Below are 22190 nucleotides of genomic sequence, written 5' to 3'. Positions count from 1 at the left end.
AAATATTAATTTAAAGTTTTCTAAAGTCATCAATCTCCCCCTTGATGACAAACATTATTAAAATTGAAATGGAAAGAAATTTTTAAAAAAATTAAGTATGAGTACTCCCTTTGAAGATTGAATTTCTTCCCCTTTCTAAATGTCACATGGCTCCCCCGTAATATATACCATTTTCACCAAGGGAAGCACTAACCTGTAGCATTTTAATCAAGCTTCAAGAACAATGTTATTTAGCATGTTATATGATGCTAAATGCTTGATTTATGAGCAGTTTAAAATTGATAATCAAAACACATTTGATATCATAAACTGATTTTCTACTCAAACATACCACATCAACTGAGCACAAAACAAAGTTGTTAAAAAAACTTTCAAATATTTTCCAGTCAAGATATCAGAGCTATTTTATCCAAGTAAGGAAAATATTTTTGAATCACACATGATCACGTCAAAACATGGCAGCTGTTAGATATCACAGTTTAAAGGAACTGCCAAAGATAACTTTTTCAAACCAACATGTTTACCAAGATGAATAAGAATGTTCCAGTTTCAATAAAAGCATGTTCATCAAGATAAAACAAAAACTAGGCATTCGTATAATACATATATTATCAAACATCATCATAAACCAAATGCCAAATGCATTTCAAGCAGCAGTAACCATAGTGAAACAAATGCAATAACAACATGCATTCTTTGAACAAGAGGGATCATGAATTTTCAAATGAAAATTTCATCCCCTGTTTCAGCAAATCCTCCCCTGTTTCATTAGTTTCAATTTCAATTTTGGAAACCAATTTTCCTCCCCCTTTTGTCATCAAGGGGCACCTGCACAAAATATGAACAACACAACAAAATATCCATAATAAAGTAACAAGAGTGTATCAAAGTATCATAGAGCAGTGAGTATCAAGTCATGCTCCTACAAAAAATAGATTGAGCCTAATGGAGCCAATATCAAATAAAAGTAAAGAAACAGTCACTAATCATCAGAAAGATTGAACTCTGAACCGGAATCATCTTCGTAATCCCCTGTCCCCATTTCATCATCAAAGCTTCTAATCATGAAACCAACTCTTTCGTGACATTTCTTCCAAGCCCTTTCCTGTTCATATTCCAATTTCCGGGCAGCCTTGTGAGATTTATGCATTATCTTAGCCATGTTGCGAAACTCTTTAAGAACTTCCCAGATGGATGCAGTGACATTTGAAGGTTCAGGACGGCTCTCCAGATCACTGAGAGATGGTTCAGAGGGAACAGACCGCTTGCCTTTCTTGCCCGAAACTCCTCCTCCTTTAATCATGGAAACCTTGTTCTCAACAGATTCATTAGACAAATCAACCTTAAAGTACTCAAATATACATGTGAGGAACATGCCATATGGAAGATTAGCCTTTTTAGTACTTTTTACTGCTTCCCACATATGACGTATCATAATATAAGCAAATGAAATTGGGGAAGAAGTAATGAGAGCAAATAGGATAATAGAATCAGAAACTGTTACTCTATAGTGAGAACCACTTTGAGGAGTGAGGATATGAGTGATGATGCGGTGCAATAGAGAGTTCTCCGGGCCGAGTGCTTTGTGGGTTGGGATTAATCCATCTAGTCCAGAAAGGTTTGCACAGATGTGTTGCAAGATAGTTTGTTGTGTGACTCCTACTTGATCATCCCATTTATCAATCATGTAAACTTTTGGTCCATCATCTTCATACCCAAGAGCAGCACCTATGGTTTGAGGATTGAGAGTTATGTAAACACTTTTGACGTAAGAATGGATTGAGCCATCAATCAAACGCATGTTTGCATAGAATTCCCGAACCAGCCCTGGGTAAACCAGTTTCTAAATGTGAACCAGAAGGGTCTATTTCAGAGCATCAAACAGGGAAGAAAAGTTGATTCCTTTGGTGGCCAGATTTTCAAGATTCACCAAGTAAGAGGGGCAGAGATGTCGTTTCAGCAAGACATCTTTGTGAAATTCATAGAACGCACATGAATAGAACCTAGAGGGATCAAAATGTGAGTGAGGTTTGTGAGACTTATTCTTGAATTCGAGTGACTCCAAATTCGCAGGTTCCATAGTATCATGTAACACAAAGCTTTTCTGCCTCTTTTGAGAGCTTCTTGCATGTGGGGTGGATCTTTTGGGTGATGATTGAGGGGGCGAGGTATGTGACTCGTCTTCATTCTCTTCAACACTAGATTCCTTGGTCTTTCCAGGTTTGCCTCTCCTTGAAGTTTTCTTAGCAATGACCTTACGGCGCATGGTTTCGGTCCTTTTGGAAGGAGGGGAATGAGTAGAAGAGGAGGTAGAATGGAGATGGATATGCTTATGGGTTGGAGGTGATGAAAAAGGTGGATTTTTTGGAATGGGGGTTCGGCTACTTCTTCTTAGTGCAGTTTTCTTTTTCATGATAGGATGAATGGAGAGGTTGAATATGAAAGGGTGATTGCCGAAGGAGAGTGAGGGTGGAAGGAGGTTAGTGGTGCAATAAATGAGGATTGGAGAGAGATGATGGGGAAGTTAATGACCATAATGGCACGGTTATTAACCAAATGGGAGTTTCAAAAAGTGATAAAAAAAAGGAGTTTTCCTTGAATCAAGGGATTAGTTGGAAGAAAAAGATATGATTTGACAACATGCTTCTTCCAACAAGATTTGAAAAGACAATCCAAGGGATTTTGTGATTTTATTTTTCAAAGAAAGAATAACTAACTAAACTGCCATGGTGGGGTCAGGAATTATTAGGTGGGGCCCATGAAAATTTAAATTTGTGTTTCCTTCCCCTTGATCATAGCTCCTCCATCAAGCCTGCATTTTTATCTCGTCCAAACCTATGAGACAAAACTGAACAGAGTTAAAAATTCACAAATTTTCAATGAAACTTAAATCAAACATTCCCAAACTCTTTCTCAAGGTACAGAATCTGTCTTCACAGAGGGGTTTTGTAAAAATATCAGCAATTTGGTCTTCAGATTTTACAAATTGAATATCAATAGTTCCCTTTTGCACATGTTCTCTAATGAAATGATATTTAATTTCAATGTGCTTTGTTCTTGAGTGCAAAACATGATTTTTTGAAATGTTTATAGCACTCATATTATCACAAAATAAGGGTTTACTATTGATTTTTAATTTGTAATCTTCTAATTGTGTTTTTAACCAAATTAATTGAGTGCAACATGCAGATGCGAAAATGTATTCTGCTTCAGCTGTGGATAAAGCCACTGTGGCTTGCTTTTTGCTTGACCACATATTGAGTGAGCTTCCAAGAAAGCAACACATGCCGGATGTGCTTCGTCTATCCACTCTATCTCCCGCAAAATCTGTATCACAAAACACTACTGCACAAAAGTCATCAGATTTAGGATACCATAATCCATAATCACAAGTTCTCTTAATGTATCTAATGATGCGTTTAATAGCCGTGAGATGGGATTCTTTTGGGTGAGATTGGAACCTTGAACATACACCCACACTTTGGACAATATCCGGTCTAGAGGAGGTGAGGTACATGAGTGAACCTATCATTCCCCTATACCTTGTTTCATCCATATCTTGACCATCATCATCCTTTTCAAGTTTTGTGTTGGGATGCATTGGAATACCCATTGATTTGGAATTTTCTAGGCCAAACTTTTTGATAAGCTCTTTTGCATACTTTCCTTGGTAAATAAAAGTACCACTAGGAGTTTGTTTAATTTGGAGGCCAAGAAAGAAAGTAAGCTCTCCCATTAAACTCATTTCGAACTCACTAGTCATGAGTTTTCCAAACTCATCACATAAGAAAATGTTGGCCAATCCAAATACAATGTCATCAACATAAACTTGAACAAGGAGTATGTCATCATTAGATGCTTTAATAAATAAAGTAGTGTCGGTGGTACCCCTTTGAAATTGATTTTCCAACAAGAAGGCACTAAGCCTTTCATACCAAGCTCTTGGAGCTTGTCTAAGACCATAAAGAGCCTTAGTTAATTTGAAAACATGATTTGGAAACTCTTTTTGTTCAAAACCGGGGGTTGTGCCACATACACTTCTCTATCAATAAAGCCATTAAGGAAAGCACACTTAACATCCATTTGAAATATTTTGAAACCTTTCTGGGTGGCATAGGCAAGAAGCAATCTAATTGCTTCCATTCTAGCTACCGGAGCAAAAGACTCATCAAAATCTATACCCTCTTCTTGATCGTAACCTTGGGCCACTAATCTAGCCTTATTACGAACAACTTGTCCATCCTCACCAAGCTTATTTTTAAATACCCACTTAGTACCAGTAACTTTCTTACCATCCGGATGAGGTACTAGTGTCCAAACCTCATTCTTGTCAAATTGAGCAAGCTCCTCTTGCATTGCTTTAACCCATGATGGGTCCTTAAGAGCTTGTTTGACATTGTTGGGCTCTATTTGTGACAAGAGAGCAAGATTGCTAGGTTTGGTTTGCCTTTTGGTGGATGATCTTGTTGCTACTCCTTGAGAGGGATTACCAATGATGAAATCATGAGGATAACCTCTCATGGACTTCCATTCTCTAGGCTTTCAGATAGGTGTAGAGCTTTGATGAACTTCTGGTGGTCTCACTGTTTCAGTTGCTCGTGCCTGCTCAGGAGACAAAATGGAAATGTCTCCTCCAATCTGACGAGATAAAACTGGACTAGCAGATTCTTCATTCTGAACAGATTTGGGATTTTCTTTGCTTGTTTCAACTTCTTCACCCTCTGAATCATTATCTATCACAGTACTGGAAATTAAGTTAGAATCACAAAATGTATGGATTCCTCTATAGTCCTATGCTCCTTGAGATAAATTCTATAGGCCTTGCTTGTGGTGGAATATCCAACAAACATTCCTTCATAGGATTTTGGATCAAACTTTCCAAGATTTTCTTTATTATTAAACACAAAGCATTTGCATCCAAAAACATGAAAGTACTTAAGATTTGGAGGGGTTCCTTTCCATAGCTCATAAGGGGTTTTCTTTAATCCTTTTCTAATGATTGTTCTATTCAAAATATAACATGATGTGTTCACAGCTTCATCCCATAAAAATTTAGGAATTTCATTCTCACATAGCATAGCCCTAGTCATCTCTTGAAGGCTTCTATTCCTTCTTTCAACCACCCCATTTTGTTGAGGGGTTCTAGGACATGAAAAATTATGAGAAATTCCTAAGTCATCACAGAATTTTTCAAAAATTTGATTTTCAAATTCTCTTCCATGATCACTTCTCAAATGGGCAATTTTCAAATCCTTTTCGTTTTGAATTTTCTTGCAAAGAGTGGAAAAGGCATGAAAAGCATCATTCTTTTGAGCAAGGAAAAGTACCCAACCAAATCTAGAGTAATCATCTATCACCACAAGACCATAGTGTTTACCTCCTAAACTTTGAGTTCTAGTAGGACCAAAAAGATCAATATGTAACATCTCTAATGGCCTTTTGGTTGAGATTCCTTCTTTTTATTTAAAAGATGATTTTACTTGTTTGCCTAATTGGCAAGCATCACAAGTAAGATCCTTATCAAACTTAATATTTGGAATTCCTCTAACCAAATTCTTTTTGTCTAGCTTAGAAATTTGGTACATGTAGCATGACCCAACTTTCTATGCCAAGGCCATTTTTTAGATTCAAGAGATGTAAAGCATGTTACATTTTGTTCCTTTAAATCCTCAAGAGTTAATCCATACACATTGTTACACCTTTTAGCTTCAAATAAAATATCCCCAGTTTTCTCACAAACAACCAAAAAAACAAATTTCTTAAAAACAACTTCAAAACCCAAATCACACAATTGACTAACACTAAGCAAATTATGTTTCAAACCATGTACAAGGAGAACATCATTTATACAAGAAGAAAAATTTTTACCAACTTTTCCAACAGCCACTATTTTTCCTTTTGCATCATCACAAAAAGTGACAAGACCTCCATCATATTCATCAAGCTTTATGAATAAGGTTGTCTTTCCAGTCATATGCCTAGAGCATCCGCTGTCCATATACCACATATTTTCTTTCCATTCTGATGCTAGGCACACCTACAAAACAAACTTAAGTGACCTTAGGTATCCAAATTTTCTTGGATCCTTTCACGTTAAACCATCTCCTATGTCCTAAGCCATTGTAATCAAAAACAACTTTACAAACTTTATCACCAATCATTCTTTCACCAAAGAAACATTGAATAGGAAAGTGTCCATTTCGTTTGCATAGCCTACAAAATCTTGGAGTTTCTGTTTTGTTAAAGTAGGTGGGGTCTTGATACCTTGTATCATTTGAAGATGAAGCAATGTTTTCAAAGTGAGATTTTTCAGTTTTATAAAACCCCAACCCAGCCTTGTCATAAAGAGGTTTTTGACTAGCCAAGATTTGATTCAAATTTTTAGAACTTTGGGTGAATTTGGCTAAGTCTTCCTTAAGCCTTTTAACCTCTTTAAGCAACTCTTCATTTTGCTTAAAACAATCTACATATGCAAGAACGGAATGATTACTTTCACAGCTCTTAATTTGGGCTTTTAACTGCTTATTTTCCTCAACAAGATCACAAGCAGTTTCAGCCTCTCTTACTTTCTCTTTAAGAAAACTATTTTCAGCTTTAAGAATGGTGATTTGTTGTTCAAGCTCTTGATTTTCCAGCAGAAAACATCTTATTTTTTCAGAAAGGTGGTCTATCATAAGATGAAGATCTTCAGTGTTAGGGTTATGAAAGACTACCTGATCTATGTGATCTGCCATGAGACATGGTTGTGACTTGGTCTCGGTTTCTTCTTCATCATCATCAGAGTCATTCTCCAAGTCTTCCCATGAGGCCATCAGTCCCTTCTTCTTTACTTTTTCTGGCTTCTCCTCTTTTTTTAACTTGGGACAATCAGATCTGAAATGCCCTATTTCCTTGCAATTGTAACAGGTTACTTTGCTAAGGTCTTTCTTTATCTTCCTTGAACTGCTGCCTTTGCCTTTGAGCTTCACCATTTTCTTGAATTTTTTTGCAAACAACACAAACTCATTTTCAGAAGAGTTATCAATGGATTCATCATCCAGAGGGTTAGTCACAGAAGAAAAAGCAATTCCTTTCCTTTTTGAATCTTTTTTCAAATAGGTGTTTTCAAAAGCAAGAAGATTTCTTCTTAAATCAATAACTGTCATGGAATCTAACCTACTGCTCTCAGAAATAATTAAAGCTTTTGTTTCCCACTCTTTTGTAAGACATCTCAACACTCTTCTCACTAGCACAGATTCTGAATGTGTAATTCTTAGAGAATCTAAGCCAACAATGATGGTGTTGAACCGTTCGAACAGTTCATCAATGGACTCTCCTTCCTTCATTGAAAACATTTCATACTCTCTATTCAACATGTATGTCCGAGTCTTCTTTACAATGGTAGTTCCTTCATGGGTGATTTGCAATTTGTCCCAGATTTTCTTTGTCGTTGTGCATCTTGATACCCGTCGGTACTCCTCAAAGCTGATAGCACAGTTTAGCAGATTTACTGCCTTAGCATTTAATTCTATCTTCTTCCTATCTTCCTCAGTCCATCTTGCTTCTGGTTTAAGAGTGACTACTCCTTCTGCACTTGTGGTAGTTGGAAATTGAGGCCCTTCCAGGATAATCTTTCAAAGTCTGTAATCCACTGCTTGTACAAATATCTTCATCCTCTCCTTCCAACAGGCATAATTTTTTCCATTGAAAAGAGGAGGTCTGTTGCTTGATTGACCTTTAGTCAGATTATAGGACACCACATTTACCCCACTGTTCTCTGCCATGAGGATCTTTACTCCAAGCTGCAAAGCTTGATCTCTTTGAGACCAAGCTCTGATATCAATTGATGGTTTCAGTGGCTAAGAGAAGGGGGGGTTGAATCTTAGCCCACTTTTGCTTATTAACACTTGCTGGACTTAGAGGAGACTTTTCTGTTTTTAGCTCATCCCTAGCCACGAGACTTTTTTATTTTGTCTCATCACTTGGCACAAGACATTTTTGGATTTAGCTCCTGTGTAGTAGAAAACAAAAATAAAGTAGGAGAGAAGGAACATTACACCAAGATATATCCTGGTTCAGCTACTAAGTGCAGTGCAGCCTACATCCAGTCTCCATTACAACAATGATGGAATTTCACTATAATCAACCTGATTACAAACTGTAAAGTGCTAACCCAACTTACAAGGGGATTCCCACAGAATCATGAAACACAACATAGATGAACAAAGGAACTCTAAGACATCTATGGCTTTTTCTTTTAATTTTGCACTCTCTGCCTTTTTCCACTCTATGGATTTTTTCATACAAACCTCACTGTTTGCCTTTTTCCATGAGACTCAAGACATGAAAAAATTAAACAGAAAAATACAAAATAGAATACATTGAAGGAGAAGAAAATCTGTAAGCTTAGGTAGCTCTGAGAATCCTGTGCCTTACACTCTCACTGCTTACTTCTAACTCCTTACTCCAACCAGTGGCAGTTCTCCCTTTTTATAGAAGAGAGAAGCCTCCACACTTGAAGCCAAAAACCCAAGCCAACTTCTTCTTCCTTCAAGAAACCGGTTCGGCCACACAAAGAGAGAAGAGATAACCATGCAATAACTAACATGCAATTACCTCTAGTCCTTCCTTGGGCATCACTCTTCATCAATCCGAGCTCTCCATCCTTGGCTTGCTTTCCAAGATGAATTTCTGGCCCTTGATGCTTCATGATGATGATGACTTCATCTACTTCAATCTCTGCCTCTACCATCACTTCGCCACTCTAGCTACTTCCTGTGGTGGTTGAGCAGAATCAAAGACAAGCCATCTCCTCCAAGAATCTCACCTTACTGGCCGAGATCTTCTTCTTCCTTTTTGAGCATGAGGAGCTCGAGATTACCTCACAAAATCTATCCATATATGGTGACAATCTCAGCCACAGCTCATTTTTATTTTAGTATGTTTTCTTGCCATCATTTGCTTGATGGTCTTGATGCATGCAGCTCCTTCTTTCTTTTGATAGTTGAACACAGCTTTCATTATTTCCTGGACAATGACCGAAGAAGAAGAAAGAATGAGAGAGAAAAGAGAATCTGAAGAAAAGCAATTCAAAGTGGTTAAACTAATTAATTAAAAATAGCTTGCTTTTACTTCCCTTAGTGTGGCGTGTAGCAATGATGCCTTCAATCAAATCAATCTTCTCTCACTTGCTTATGTTCCCAATGCTTAAATTAACTTTGAAATCCTTCCAAGAAGTGTAATGGAATCCGTTGGAAGCATTGAGGCTTTGTTTTCTTTGCTTCATGGATTCGGACAAAGCATGAGGAATTCTCATCTCAAATGGAATTGGGCTTAGTTGCAATAATAATTAAATCAGGCCTAATAGCAACATTTGCTTTCCTGATGAATTTTGGAACATGCATAAAGCAAATAGGAAGGCATTTTTCAACTTGGACTTGTAGCCATAATAGATTAATTTGGCCCAACTAATATAAAGAATTAAATCAGCCATATCATATATTATCAAAACCAAGGGCTGAATATAATTTGGGCTTGCACCAGAAATTTGTTTTTCAGCCCAATATTAAAACCTGTAACAAAATTATTTAATCAATATATGTTAAATGAAAAACAAATTAATAATTTTGTAATTAATTATTTTTAATAATGTTTAGTCATCACAAATATTAATTTAGAGTTTTCCAAACTCATCAATCTCCCCCTTGATGACAAACATTATTAAAATTGAAATGGAAAGAAATTTTTAAAAAAATTGAGTATGAGTACTCCCTTTGAAGATTGAATTTCTCCCCCTTTCTAATTGTCACATGGCTCCCCCTTAATATATACCATTTTCACCAAGGGAAGCACTAACCTGTAACATTTTAATCAAGCTTCAAGAACAATGTTATTTAGCATGTTATATGATGCTAAATGCTTGATTTATGAGCAGTTTAAAATTGATAATCAAAACTCATTTGATATCATAAACTGATTTTCTGCTCAAACATACCACATCAACTGAGCACAAAACAAAGTTGTTAAATAAACTTTCAAATATTTTCCAGTCAAGATATCAGAGCAATTTTATTCAAGTAAGGAAAATATTTTTGAATCACACATGCTCACATCAAAACATGGCAACTGTTAGATATCATAGTTTAAAGGAACTGCCAAAGATAACTTTTTCAAACCAACATGTTTACCAAGATGAATAAGAATGTTCCAGTTTCAATAAAAGCATGTTCATCAAGATAAAACAACAACCAGGCATTCGTATAATACATATATTATCAAACATCATCATAAACCAAATGCCAAATGCATTTCAAGCAGCAGTAACCATAGTGAAACAAATGCAATAACAACATGCATTCTTTGAACAAGAGGGATCATGAATTTTCAAATGAAAATTTCATCCCCAGTTTCAGCAAATCCTCCCCTGTTTCATTAGTTTCAATTTCAATTTTGGAAACCAATTTTCCTCCCCCTTTTGTCATCAAGGGGCACCTGCACAAAATATGAACAACACAACAAAATATCCATAATAAAGTAACAAGAGTGTATCAAAGTATCATAGAGCAGTGAGTACCAAGTCATGCTCCTACAAAAAATAGATTGAGCCTAATGGAGCCAATATCAAGTAAAAGTAAAGAAATAGTCACTAATCATCAGAAAGATTGAACTCTGAACCGGAATCATCTTCGTAATCCCCTGTCCCCATTTCATCATCAAAGCTTCTAATCATGAAACCAACTCTTTCATGACATTTCTTCCAAGCCATTTCCTGTTCATATTCCAATTTCCGGGCAGCCTTGTGAGATTTACGCATTATCTTAGCCATGTTGCGAAACTCTTTAAGAACTTCCCGGATGGATGCAGTGACATTTGAGGGTTCAAGACGGCTCTCCAGATCGCTGAGAGATGGTTCAGAGGGAACAGACCGCTTGCCTTTCTTGCCCGAAACTCCTCCTCCTTTAATCATGGAAACCTTGTTCTCAACAGATTCATTAGACAAATCAACCTTAAAGTACTCAAATATACATGTGAGGAACATGCCATATGGAAGATTAGCCTTTTTAGTACTTTTTACTGCTTCCCACATATGACGTATCATAATATAAGCAAATGAAATTGGGGAAGAAGTAATGAGAGCAAATAGGATAATAGAATCAGAAACTATTACTCTATGGTGAGAACCACTTTGAGGAGTGAGGATATGAGTGATGATGCGGTGCAATAGAGAGTTCTCCGGGCCGAGTGATTTGTGGGTTGGGATTAATCCATCTAGTCCAGAAAGGTTTGCACAGATGTGTTGCAAGACAGTTTATTGTGTGACTCCTACTTGATCATTCCATTTATCAATCATGTAAACTTTTGGTCCATCATCTTCATACCCAAGAGCAGCACCTATGGTTTGAGGATTGAGAGTTATGTAAACACGCTTGACGTAAGAATGGATTGAGCCATCAATCAAACGCATGTTTGAATAGAATTCCTGGACCATCCCCGGGTAAACCAGTTTCTGAATGTGAACTAGAGGGGTCCATTTCAGAGCATCAAACAAGGAAGAAAAGTTGATTCCTTTGGTGGCCAGATTTTCAAGATTCACCAAGTAAGAGGGGCAGAGATGTCGTTTCAGCAAGACATCTTTGTGAAATTCATAGAACGCACATGAATAGAACCTAGAGGGATCAAAATGTGAGTGAGGTTTGTGAAACTTGTTCTTGAATTCGAGTGACTCCAAATTCGCAGGTTCCTTAGTATCATGTAACACAAAGCTTTTCTGCCTCTTTTGAGAGCTTCTTGCATGTGGGGTGGATCTTTTCGGTGATGATTGAGGGGGCGAGGTATGTGACTCGTCTTCATCCTCTTCAACACTAGGTTCCTTGGTCTTTCCAGATTTACGTCTCCCTGAAGTTTTCTTAGCAACGACCTTACGGTGCGTGGTTTCGGTCCTTTTGGAAGGAGGGGAATGAATAGAAGAGGAGGTAGAATGGAGATGGATATGCGTATGGGTTGGAGGTGATGAAAAAGGTGGGTTTTTTGGAATGGGGGTTCGGCTACTTCTTCTAAGTGCAGTTTTCTTTTTCATGATAGGATGAATGGAGAGGTTGAATATGAAAGGGTGATTGCCGAAAGAGAGTGAGGGTGGAAGGAGGTTAGTGGTGCAATAAATGAGGATTGGAGAGAGATGATGGGGAGGTTAATGACCATAATGGCGCGGTTATTAACCAAATGGGAGTTTCAAAAAGTGATAAAAAAAAGGAGTTTTCCTTGAATCAAGGGATTAGTTGGAAGGAAAAGATATGATTTGACAACATGCTTCTTCCAACAAGATTTGAAAAGACAATCCAAGGGATTTTGTGATTTTATTTTTCAAAGAAAAAATAACTAACTAAACTGCCATGGTGGGGTCAGGAATTATTAGGTGGGGCCCATGAAAATTTAAATCTGCGTTGCCTCCCCCTTGATCATAGCTCCTCCATCAAGCCTGCATTTTTATCTCGTCCAAACCTATGAGACAAAACTGAACAGAGTTAAAAATTCACAAATTTTCAATGAAACTTAAATCAAACATTCCCAAACTCTTTCTCAAGGTACAGAATCTGTCTTCACAGAGGGGTTTTGTAAAAATATCAGTAATTTGGTCTTCAGATTTTACAAATTGAATATCAATAGTTCCCTTTTGCACATGTTCTCTAATGAAATGATATTTAATTTCAATGTGCTTTGTTCTTGAGTGAAAAACAGGATTTTTTGAAATGTTTATAGCACTCATATTATCACAAAATAAGGGTATACTATTGATTTTTAATTTGTAATCTTCTAATTGTGTTTTTAACCAAATTAATTGAGTGCAACATGCAGATGCGGAAATGTATTCTGCTTCAGCTGTGGATAAAGCCACTGTGGCTTGCTTTTTCCTTGACCACATATTGAGTGAGCTTCCAAGGAAGCAACACATGCCGGATGTGCTTCGTCTATCCACACTATCTCCCGTAAAATCTGTATCATAAAACCCTACTGCACAAAAGTCATCAGATTTAGGATACCATAATCCATAATCACAAGTTCTCTTAATGTATCTAATGATGCGTTTAACAGCCGTGAGATGGGATTCTTTTGGGTGAAATTGGAACCTTGAACATACACCCACACTTTGGACAATATCCGGTCTAGAGGAGGTGAGGTACATGAGTGAACCTATCATTTCCCTATACCTTGTTTCATCCACATCTTGACCATCATCATCCTTTTTAAGTTTTGTGTTGGGATGCATTGGAGTACCCATTGATTTGGAATTTAAGAGCTTGTTTGACATTGTTGGGCTCTATTTGTGACAAGAGAGCAAGATTACTAGGTTCGGTTTGCCTTTTGGTGGATGATCTTGTTGCTACTCCTTGAGAGAGATTACCAATGATGAAATCATGAGGATAACCTCTCATGGACTTCCATTCTCTAGGCTTTCGGACAGGTGTAGAGCTTTGATGAACTTCTGGTGGTCTCACTGTTTCAGTTGCTCGTGCCTGCTCAGGAGACAAAATGGAAATGTCTCCTCCAATCTGACGAGATAAAACTGGACTAGCAGATTCTTCATTCTGAACAGATTTGGGATTTTCTTTGCTTGTTTCAGCTTCTTCACCCTCTGAATCATTATCTATCACAGTATTGGAAATTAAGTTAGAATCACAAAAAGTAACATGTATGGATTCCTCTATAGTCCTATGCTCCTTGAGATAAATTCTATAGGCCTTGCTTGTGGTGGAATATCCAACAAACATTCCTTCATAGGATTTTGGATCAAACTTTCCAAGATTTTCTTTATTATTAAGCACAAAGCATTTGCATCCAAAAACATGAAAGTACTTAATATTTGGAGGGGTTCCTTTCCATAGCTCATAAGGGGTTTTCTTTAATCCTTTTCTAATGATTGTTCTATTCAAAATATAACATGATGTGTTCACAGCTTCAGCCCACAAAAATTTAGGAATTTCATTCTCACATAGCATAGCCCTAGTCATCTCTTGAAGGCTTCTATTCCTTCTTTCAACCACCCTATTTTGTTGGGGGTTCTAGGACATGAAAAATTATGAGAAATTCCTAAGTCATCCCAGATTTTTTTAAAATTTTGATTTTCAAATTCTCTTCCATGATCACTTCTCAAATGGGCAATTTTCAAATCCTTTTCGTTTTGAATTTTCTTGCAAAGAGTGGAAAAGGCATGAAAAGCATCATTCTTTTGAGCAAGGAAAAGTACCCAACCAAATCTAGAGTAATCATCTATCACCACAAGACTATAGTGTTTACCTCCTAAACTTTGAGTTCTAGTAGGACCAAAAAGATCAATATGTAACATCTCTAATGGCCTTTTGGTTGAGATTCCTTCTTTTGATTTAAAAGATGATTTTACTTGTTTGCCTAATTGGCAAGCATCACAAGTAAGATCCTTATCAAACTTAATATTTGGAATTCCTCTAACCAAATTCTTTTTTACTAGCTTAGAAATTTGGTACATGCTAGTATGACCTAACTTTCTATGCCAAAGCCATTTTTCAGATTCAAGAGATGTAAAGCATGTTACATTTTGTTCCTTTAAATCCTCAAGAGTTAATCCATACACATTGTTACACCTTTTAGCTTCAAATAAAATATCCCCAGTTTTCTCACAAACAACCAAACAAACAAATTTCTTAAAAACAACTTCAAAACCCAAATCACACAATTGACTAACACTAAGAAAATTATGTTTCAAACCATGTACAAGGAGAACATCATTTATACAAGAAGAAAAATTTTTACCAACTTTCCCAACAGCCACTATTTTTCCTTTTGCATCATCACCAAAAGTGACAAGACCTCCATCATATTCATCAAGCTTTATGAAGAAGGTTGTCTTTCCGGTCATATGCCTAGAGCATCCGCTGTCCATATACCACATATTTTCTTTCCATTTGGATGCTAGGCACACCTACAAAACAAACTTAAGTGACCTTAGGTATCCAAATTTTCTTGGATCCTTTCACGTTAAACCATCTCCTATGTCCTAAGCCATTGTAATCAAAAATAACTTTACAAACTTTATCACCAATCCTTCTTTCACCAAAGAAACATTGAATAGGAAAGTGTCCATTTCGTTTGCATAGCCTACAAAATCTTGGAGTTGCTGTTTTGTTAAAGTAGGTGGGGTCTTGATACCTTGTATCATTTGAAGATGAAGCAATGTTTTCAAAGTGATATTTTTCAGTTTTATAAAACCTCAACCCAGCCTTGTCATAAAGAGGTTTTTGACTAGCCAAGATTTGATTCAAATTTTCAGAACTTTGGGTGAATTTTGCTAAGTCTTCCTTAAGCCTTTTAACCTCTTTAAGAAACTCTTCATTTTGCTTAAAACAATCTACATATGCAAGAACGGAATGATTACTTTCACAGCTCTTAATTTGGGCTTTTAACTGCTTATTTTCCTCAACAAGATCACAAGCAGTTTCAGCCTCTCTTACTTTCTCTTTAAGAAAACTATTTTCAGCTTTAAGAATGGTGATTTGTTGTTCAAGCTCTTGATTTTCCAGCAGAAAACATCTTATTTTTTCAGAAAGGTGGTCTATCATAAGATGAAGATCTTCAGTGTTAGGGTTATGAAAGACTACCTGATCTATGTGATCTGCCATGAGACATAGTTGTGACTTGGTCTCGGTTTCTTCATCATCATCATCTGAGTCATTCTCCAAGTCTTCCCATGAGGCCATCAGTCCCTTCTTCTTTACTTTTTTTGGCTTCTCCTATTTCTTTAACTTGGGACAATCAGATCTGAAATGCCCCATTTCCTTGCAATTGTAACAGGTTAATTTGCTAAGGTCTTTCTTTATCTTCCTTGAACTGCTGCCTTTGCCTTTGAGCTTCACCATTTTCCTGAATTTTTTTGCAAACAACACAAACTCATTTTCAGAAGAGTTATCACTGGATTCATCATCCAGAGGGTTAGTCACAGAAGAAAAAGCAATTCCTTTCCTTTTTGAATCTTTTTACAAATAGGTGTTTTCAAAAGCAAGAAGATTTCCTCTCAAATCATCAACTGTCATGGAATCTAAGCTACTGCTCTCAGAAATAATTAAAGCTTTTGTTTCCCACTCTTTTGTAAGACATCTCAACACTCTTCTCACTAGCACAGATTCTGAATGTGTAATTTCCAGAGCATCTAAGCCAACAATGATGGTGTTGAACCGTTCGAACAGTTCATCAATGGACTCTCCTTCCTTCATTGCAAACATTTCATACTCTCTATTCAACATGTCTGTCCGAGTCTTCTTTACAATGGTGGTTCCTTCATGGGTGATTTGCAATTTGTCCCAAATTTCCTTTGCCGTTGTGCATCTTGATACCCGTCGGTACTCCTCAAAGCTGATAGCACAGTTTAGCAGATTTACTGCCTTGGCATTTAATTCTATCTTCTTCCTATCTTCCTCAGTCCATCTTGCTTCTGGTTTAAGAGTGACTACTCCTTCTGATGGTTTCAGTGGTAGTTGGAAATTGAGGCCCTTCCAGGATAATCTTTCAAAGTCTATAATCCACTACTTGTACAAATATCTTCATTCTTCTCCTTCCAATAGGTATAATTTTTCCCATTGAAAAGAGGAGGTCTGTTGCTTGATTGACCTTCAGTCAGATTATATGACACCACATTTACCCCACTATTCTCTGCCATGAGGATCTTTACTCCAAGCTGCAAAGCTTGATCTCTTTGAGACCAAGCTCTGATACCAATTGATGGTTTCAGTGGCTAAGAGAAGGGGGGGTTGAATCTTAGCCCACTTTTGCTTATTAACACTTGCTGGACTTAGAGGAGACTTTTCTGTTTTTAGCTCGTCCCTAGCCACGCGACTTTTTCATTTTGTCTCGTCACTTGGCATGAGACATTTTTGGATTTAGCTCCTGTGCAGTAAAAAACAGAAATGAAGTAGGAGAGAAGGAACATTACACCAAGATATATCCTGGTTCAGCTGCTAAGTGCAATGCAGCCTACATCCAGTCTCCATCACAACAATGATGGAATTTCACTATAATCAACCTGATTACAAACTGTAAAGTGCTAACCCAACTTACAAGGGGATTCCCACAGAATCATGAAACACAACATAGATGAACAAAGGAACTCTAAGACATCTATGGCTTTTTCTTTTAATTTTGCACTCTCTGTCTTTTTCCGCTCTATGGCTTTTTTTCATACAAACCTCACTGTTTGCCTTTTTCCATGAGACTCAAGACATGACAAAATTAAGTAGAAAAATACAAAACAGAATACATTGAAGGAGAAGAAAATCTGTAAGCTTAGGTAGCTCTGAGAATCCTGTGCCTTGCACTCTCACTGCTTACTTCTAACTCCTTGCTCCAACCAGTGGCTGTTCCCCCTTTTTATAGAAGAGAGAAGCCTCCACACTTGAAGCCAAATATCCAAGCCAACTTCTTCTTCCTTCAAGAAACCGGTTCGGCCACACAGAGAGAGAAGAGATAAGCATGCAATAACTAACATGCAATTACCTCTAGTCCTTCCTTGGTCATCATTCTTCATCAATCCGAGCTCTCCATCCTTGGCTTGGTCTCCAAGATGGATTTCTGGCCCTTGATGCTTCATGATGATGATGACTTCATATGCTTCAATCTCTGCCTCTACCATCACTTCGCCACTCTAGCTACTTCCTATGGTGTTTGAGCAGAATCAAAGACAAGCCATCTCCTCCAAGAATCTCACCTTGCTGGCCGAGATCTTCTTCTTCCTTTTTGAGCATGAGGAGCTCGAGATAACCTCACCAAATCTATCCATATATGGTGACAATCTCAGCCACAGCTCATTTTTATTTTAGTATATTTTCTTGCCATCATTTGCTTGATGGTCTTGATGCATGCAGCTCCTTCTTTCTTTTGATAGTTGAACACAACTTCCATTATTTCCTGGACAATGACCGAAGAAGAAGAAAGAATGAGAGAGAAAAGAGAATCTGAAGAAAAGCAATTCAAAGTGGTTAAACTAATTAATTAAAAATAGCTTGCTTTTACTTCCCTTAGTGTGGCATGTAGCAATGATGCCTTCAATCAAATCAATCTTCTCTCACTTGCTTATGCTCCCAATGCTTAAATTAACTTTGAAATCCTTCCAAGAAGTGTAATGGAATCCGTTGGAAGCATTGAGACTTTGTTTTCTTTGCTTCATGGATTCGGACAAAGCATAAGGAATTCTCATCTCAAATAGAATTGGGCTTAGTTGCAATAATAATTAAATCAGGCCCAATAGCAACATTTGCTTTCCTGATGAATTTTGGAACATGCATAAAGCAAATAGGAAGGCATTTTTCAACTTGGACTTGTAGCCATAATAGATTAAATTGGCCCAAGTAACATAAAGAATTAAATCAGCCATATCATATATTATAAAAACCAAGGGCTGAATGTAATTTGGGCTTGCACCAGAAATTTGTTTTTCGGCCCAATATTAAAACCTGTAACAAAATTATTTAATCAATATATGTTAAATGAAAAACAGATTAATAATTTTGTAATTAATTATTTTTAATAATGTTTAGTCATCACAAATATTAATTTAGAGTTTTCCAAACTCATCAAAGGTCTTTTCACAGATCTGCAGGATCTTTTAATGTGAGATATTCATTTTTCAATCATTCGTCAAGATGACGACGAAGGAAAATCATGGCTTTGGCTTTATCCTTCTGGGATGTATTATTTTCAGCCTTAATGGTATCTCCAAGATCCATTGAATCAAGATGGATTTTAGCTTCTAGTATCCATGATAAATAGTTGTTTCCAGATATATCAAGAGCATTAAATTCAAGATGAGAGAGCTTCGACATAATAAAAATTTGTTACCTGAGTCTTCTTAAAATTTGATCAGAGTCTTGTGCTGATAACGTGTTGTAATAAATTCAAGTGAGGCTTCTCCTATTTATACAGGTGACAAGCCTTTGTTTTCAACCATCGTTAACTTTTAATTTATCTTGAAAAGCGATTTCTTTGCATGGGAAAGATTAGCCGCCCAATTTATAAATGGGCATTCATTCCATTCTTATCACAACAAGTGAGAGCATTTTAGTAACTTCACCCTTTATAAAATTTTATTGAATCCCTATAAAAAAGGTACCTCTACTTCCGTCACTGTCCCCATTTATTCCTTTGTCTTTGATTTTGTCTCTGTTACAAATAATTCCTGCAAATATCCGATTTTGCAGATATTTTTTGTCATAACTAGTAAGAAGCTTATTTTTATGTATTTTCCTTTTATTTTACATTTATGACTCTTGATTTTTTATATACTAAGAGTGTGTTAGACTTGTTTACTTCCAAAAAATAACAAGAACCAACTTAATCTTTTCAGAAAGCCCAAACACAAAGCCCCCTCCCCTCAAATAGGGTTTAAGATCACGTATTCTTTAAATTAGTCCTCAAAAAATTTTTGTAGTCATATTAGTCCTTAAAAAATAAAACTTAAATTATATTAGTTTTTTTGTTAGTTAGATGATGACGTGTCACGTTAAGTGCCACGTGGCATGATGACGTGGTAGGTTAATGCCACGTGTCACAAGATGATTGGTTGACGTGTCAGGTCAGTGACACCTAGCACGCCACCTGTCGCTTGACATGTAAAAAAGTTATTTATAATCAAAATAATCCCTAAAAGTCCAAACGTAAGTCATTTTCATCCCTAAAATTTTAAAAACTAATCAAATTACTCCTTATATAAATTTTTTTATTTTTTTGTCATAATATTAAATTTGAAATATTTTTGATAGTACTAATTTTAATATTATTTTTTAGACCTTAATAAATAAAATTCTCTTTACATTAAATTATAAAAATAATTAATCGTCTGAACTTTCAAGAACTATTTTGATTATAAATAACTTTTTACATGTCATGTGACACCTGACATACTAAGTGTCACTGACCTGACAAGTCAACCAATCATCTTATAATACGTGGCATTAACCTACCATGTCATCATTTAACTAACAGAAGGACTAATTTGACTTACGTTTTATCTTTTAAAAACTAATATAACTAAAAAAATCTTTTGAAAACTAATTTAAAAAATGAGTAATCTTTTAGAGATAAATTTGACTATTAACGCTTTCAAAACTAATAAAATCCTTAATTCCTTATGAAAGTATAACTTGCCTCATCTAAGTGCCATTTTCTTACATAAACATTATTAAAGGTGCAACAACCAACAAACAAACATGTAGTTTCAGTAGTTTGACTATTTGGCCTCATCTTATTATTAATTATTCCACTCCAAACTTCTTTCTTACCTCCACAAATAGCTCATAGACTTTTTGTGGGTCAGGGAGAGACTTAAATACACTTTCCTTCTCCATGCACTTCTTGGCCCAAGCAATAATCCTGGGACACTCTTCTTCCATTTTGAATTTTCCAAGGATTTCATAGGTTTTAAAAAAACAGTAGTATGGAACAAATGCTATGTCTGAAAAATCAAACTTGTCTCCTCCAAAATAAGCCTTATGACCAAGTTCTTCCTCCAACAATTTAAGGACATCCAAGAAGGACTTCTTGGCAGCTTCTTGTTCCTCTTTTGTCGCCAAAAGTAACTTGCTTTGAGAATCATCAATCTATTTGACATTGAGAATCTATTATTTATATTTGATAATATTAAGTGCAAGACACTCTAGCATAATACACAGTTTAACATGTCAAATTCAAATATACTAAAAATGGATCTCACTCACTTTATTCAACATGAATTTATTTTTTTAATTTAGATCATCTAGAGTGAGAAGATTAATAAAGTGATAAAGTAATAAAGAATTAATTACTATTGAATCTATAACTTCAATTATATATGAATTTCATATTATCTTAATTTAAAAGTGATTAATTCCTCACTTTATTATTTTAGCAACTTTTCACTTTAGAAAACTTTAATCCCTTGATAAAAAGGTTTAAAATAAGATAGCTGGTACTTCATAAATATATACTATTCACTTAATTCAAAATTAACGAATATGATATTTACAATTCGTACTTAAAAACTCGACAGTTTTGTCATCCAATGATTAAAATAAAATATTTATATGAAGTAATCTTTTTTAACTGAAAGCCCAATCTATTCATTATAATCTTGTCCAAAATTTTAGTTGGGTCAATTTTTGGTGTAAATTGAATTATATGATTTTGGATTAATAACTGATTCGGATTTGAATACGTACCCCAAATGCCAAATCTAGGTCAATAATAACTAGATAAATTAGTTCATTTAATAGTATCTAAGTAGAGAGATAGCAATGAAACATGTACCTTTCTGTCAACATAGTCAGCCCAAAATCTAGCCTGAGCTCTTTGACAAGGATCAGAAGGCAACAAAGGAGATCTATCACTCCACACTTCATCAATATATTGAACGATAATAAGAGACTCACAAATAGGTTTTCCATTGTGGATGAGAACCGGAACCTTCTTATGAACCGGGTTCATTTCTAGCAATAGAGGACTTTTCTTGTTCCCCATCAAGTCCTCTTCTTTGTACTCATACTTAATACCCTTTTCGGCAAGTGAAATCCTTACCCTCAAACCAAAAGGACTGCACCAGAAATTTAGTAGAACTACCTCGTCTGCCATATATTGATGAGTAACAAGGATGCAATACAAGAATAAATTGAAGATACCTTCAAGGATTGAATGGTAAGGGAAAACTAAAGTAGAAGGCTAGCTTTTGCAGTTGCAAACACTAGGCTTAGAATTGTTTATTTATATAGTGAGAATTTGGCATTAACTATGAATTATTGAACTATATGATTTTGGAATACGAATATAGTGATGACTTTATAAGTCAATGAGTGCTATTGATAACCAATAAGATGATAGATATGTTTGACCTTTTGTAGCCGCTGAAAAACATATTGGTTGATTTTTCCATCTATATATAATAGTTGGTTTATTGATTGATTTTTTTCTTTACATAACATTTTCTTTAGACAGCATTTAACTTCAAGAAATAAAGACTAAAGAGACAAATAGGGTATAAATAAATAATGTTCGTGTAGACTTTGGTTAGACTAATTTGGAGTTTGGACTCTATATTTTAGTTGTAAGAACATGGGAATGGAACACTAATATTGGATGAACAAACGTTTTTAGTAATCAAGTTCAACAAATTCATATTATACATTCGCCTTTTTTTTAATCTCCTTTTTTCATGCTTTTGTTTT

At 35.9% G+C, this 22190-nt stretch overlaps 1 protein-coding gene across 1 annotated transcript; it reads right to left on the bottom strand.

The window, feature by feature from the left end:
• Positions 20139-21766, bottom strand: LOC107612027 (probable glutathione S-transferase). Its single transcript, XM_016313870.2, has 2 exons — positions 21280-21766; positions 20139-20594 (listed from the first exon to the last, which is right to left on the bottom strand). Exons 1-2 carry the CDS (start codon positions 21598-21600, stop codon positions 20250-20252), a joined length of 666 nt encoding a protein of 221 aa, XP_016169356.1. The 5' UTR covers positions 21601-21766; the 3' UTR covers positions 20139-20249.

The sequence above is a fragment of the Arachis ipaensis genome, chromosome B08 (genome assembly GCF_000816755.2).
Source record: "Arachis ipaensis cultivar K30076 chromosome B08, Araip1.1, whole genome shotgun sequence".
Lineage (NCBI taxonomy): Eukaryota > Viridiplantae > Streptophyta > Magnoliopsida > Fabales > Fabaceae > Arachis > Arachis ipaensis.
This window is presented reverse-complemented; position numbering and strand designations above follow the sequence as displayed.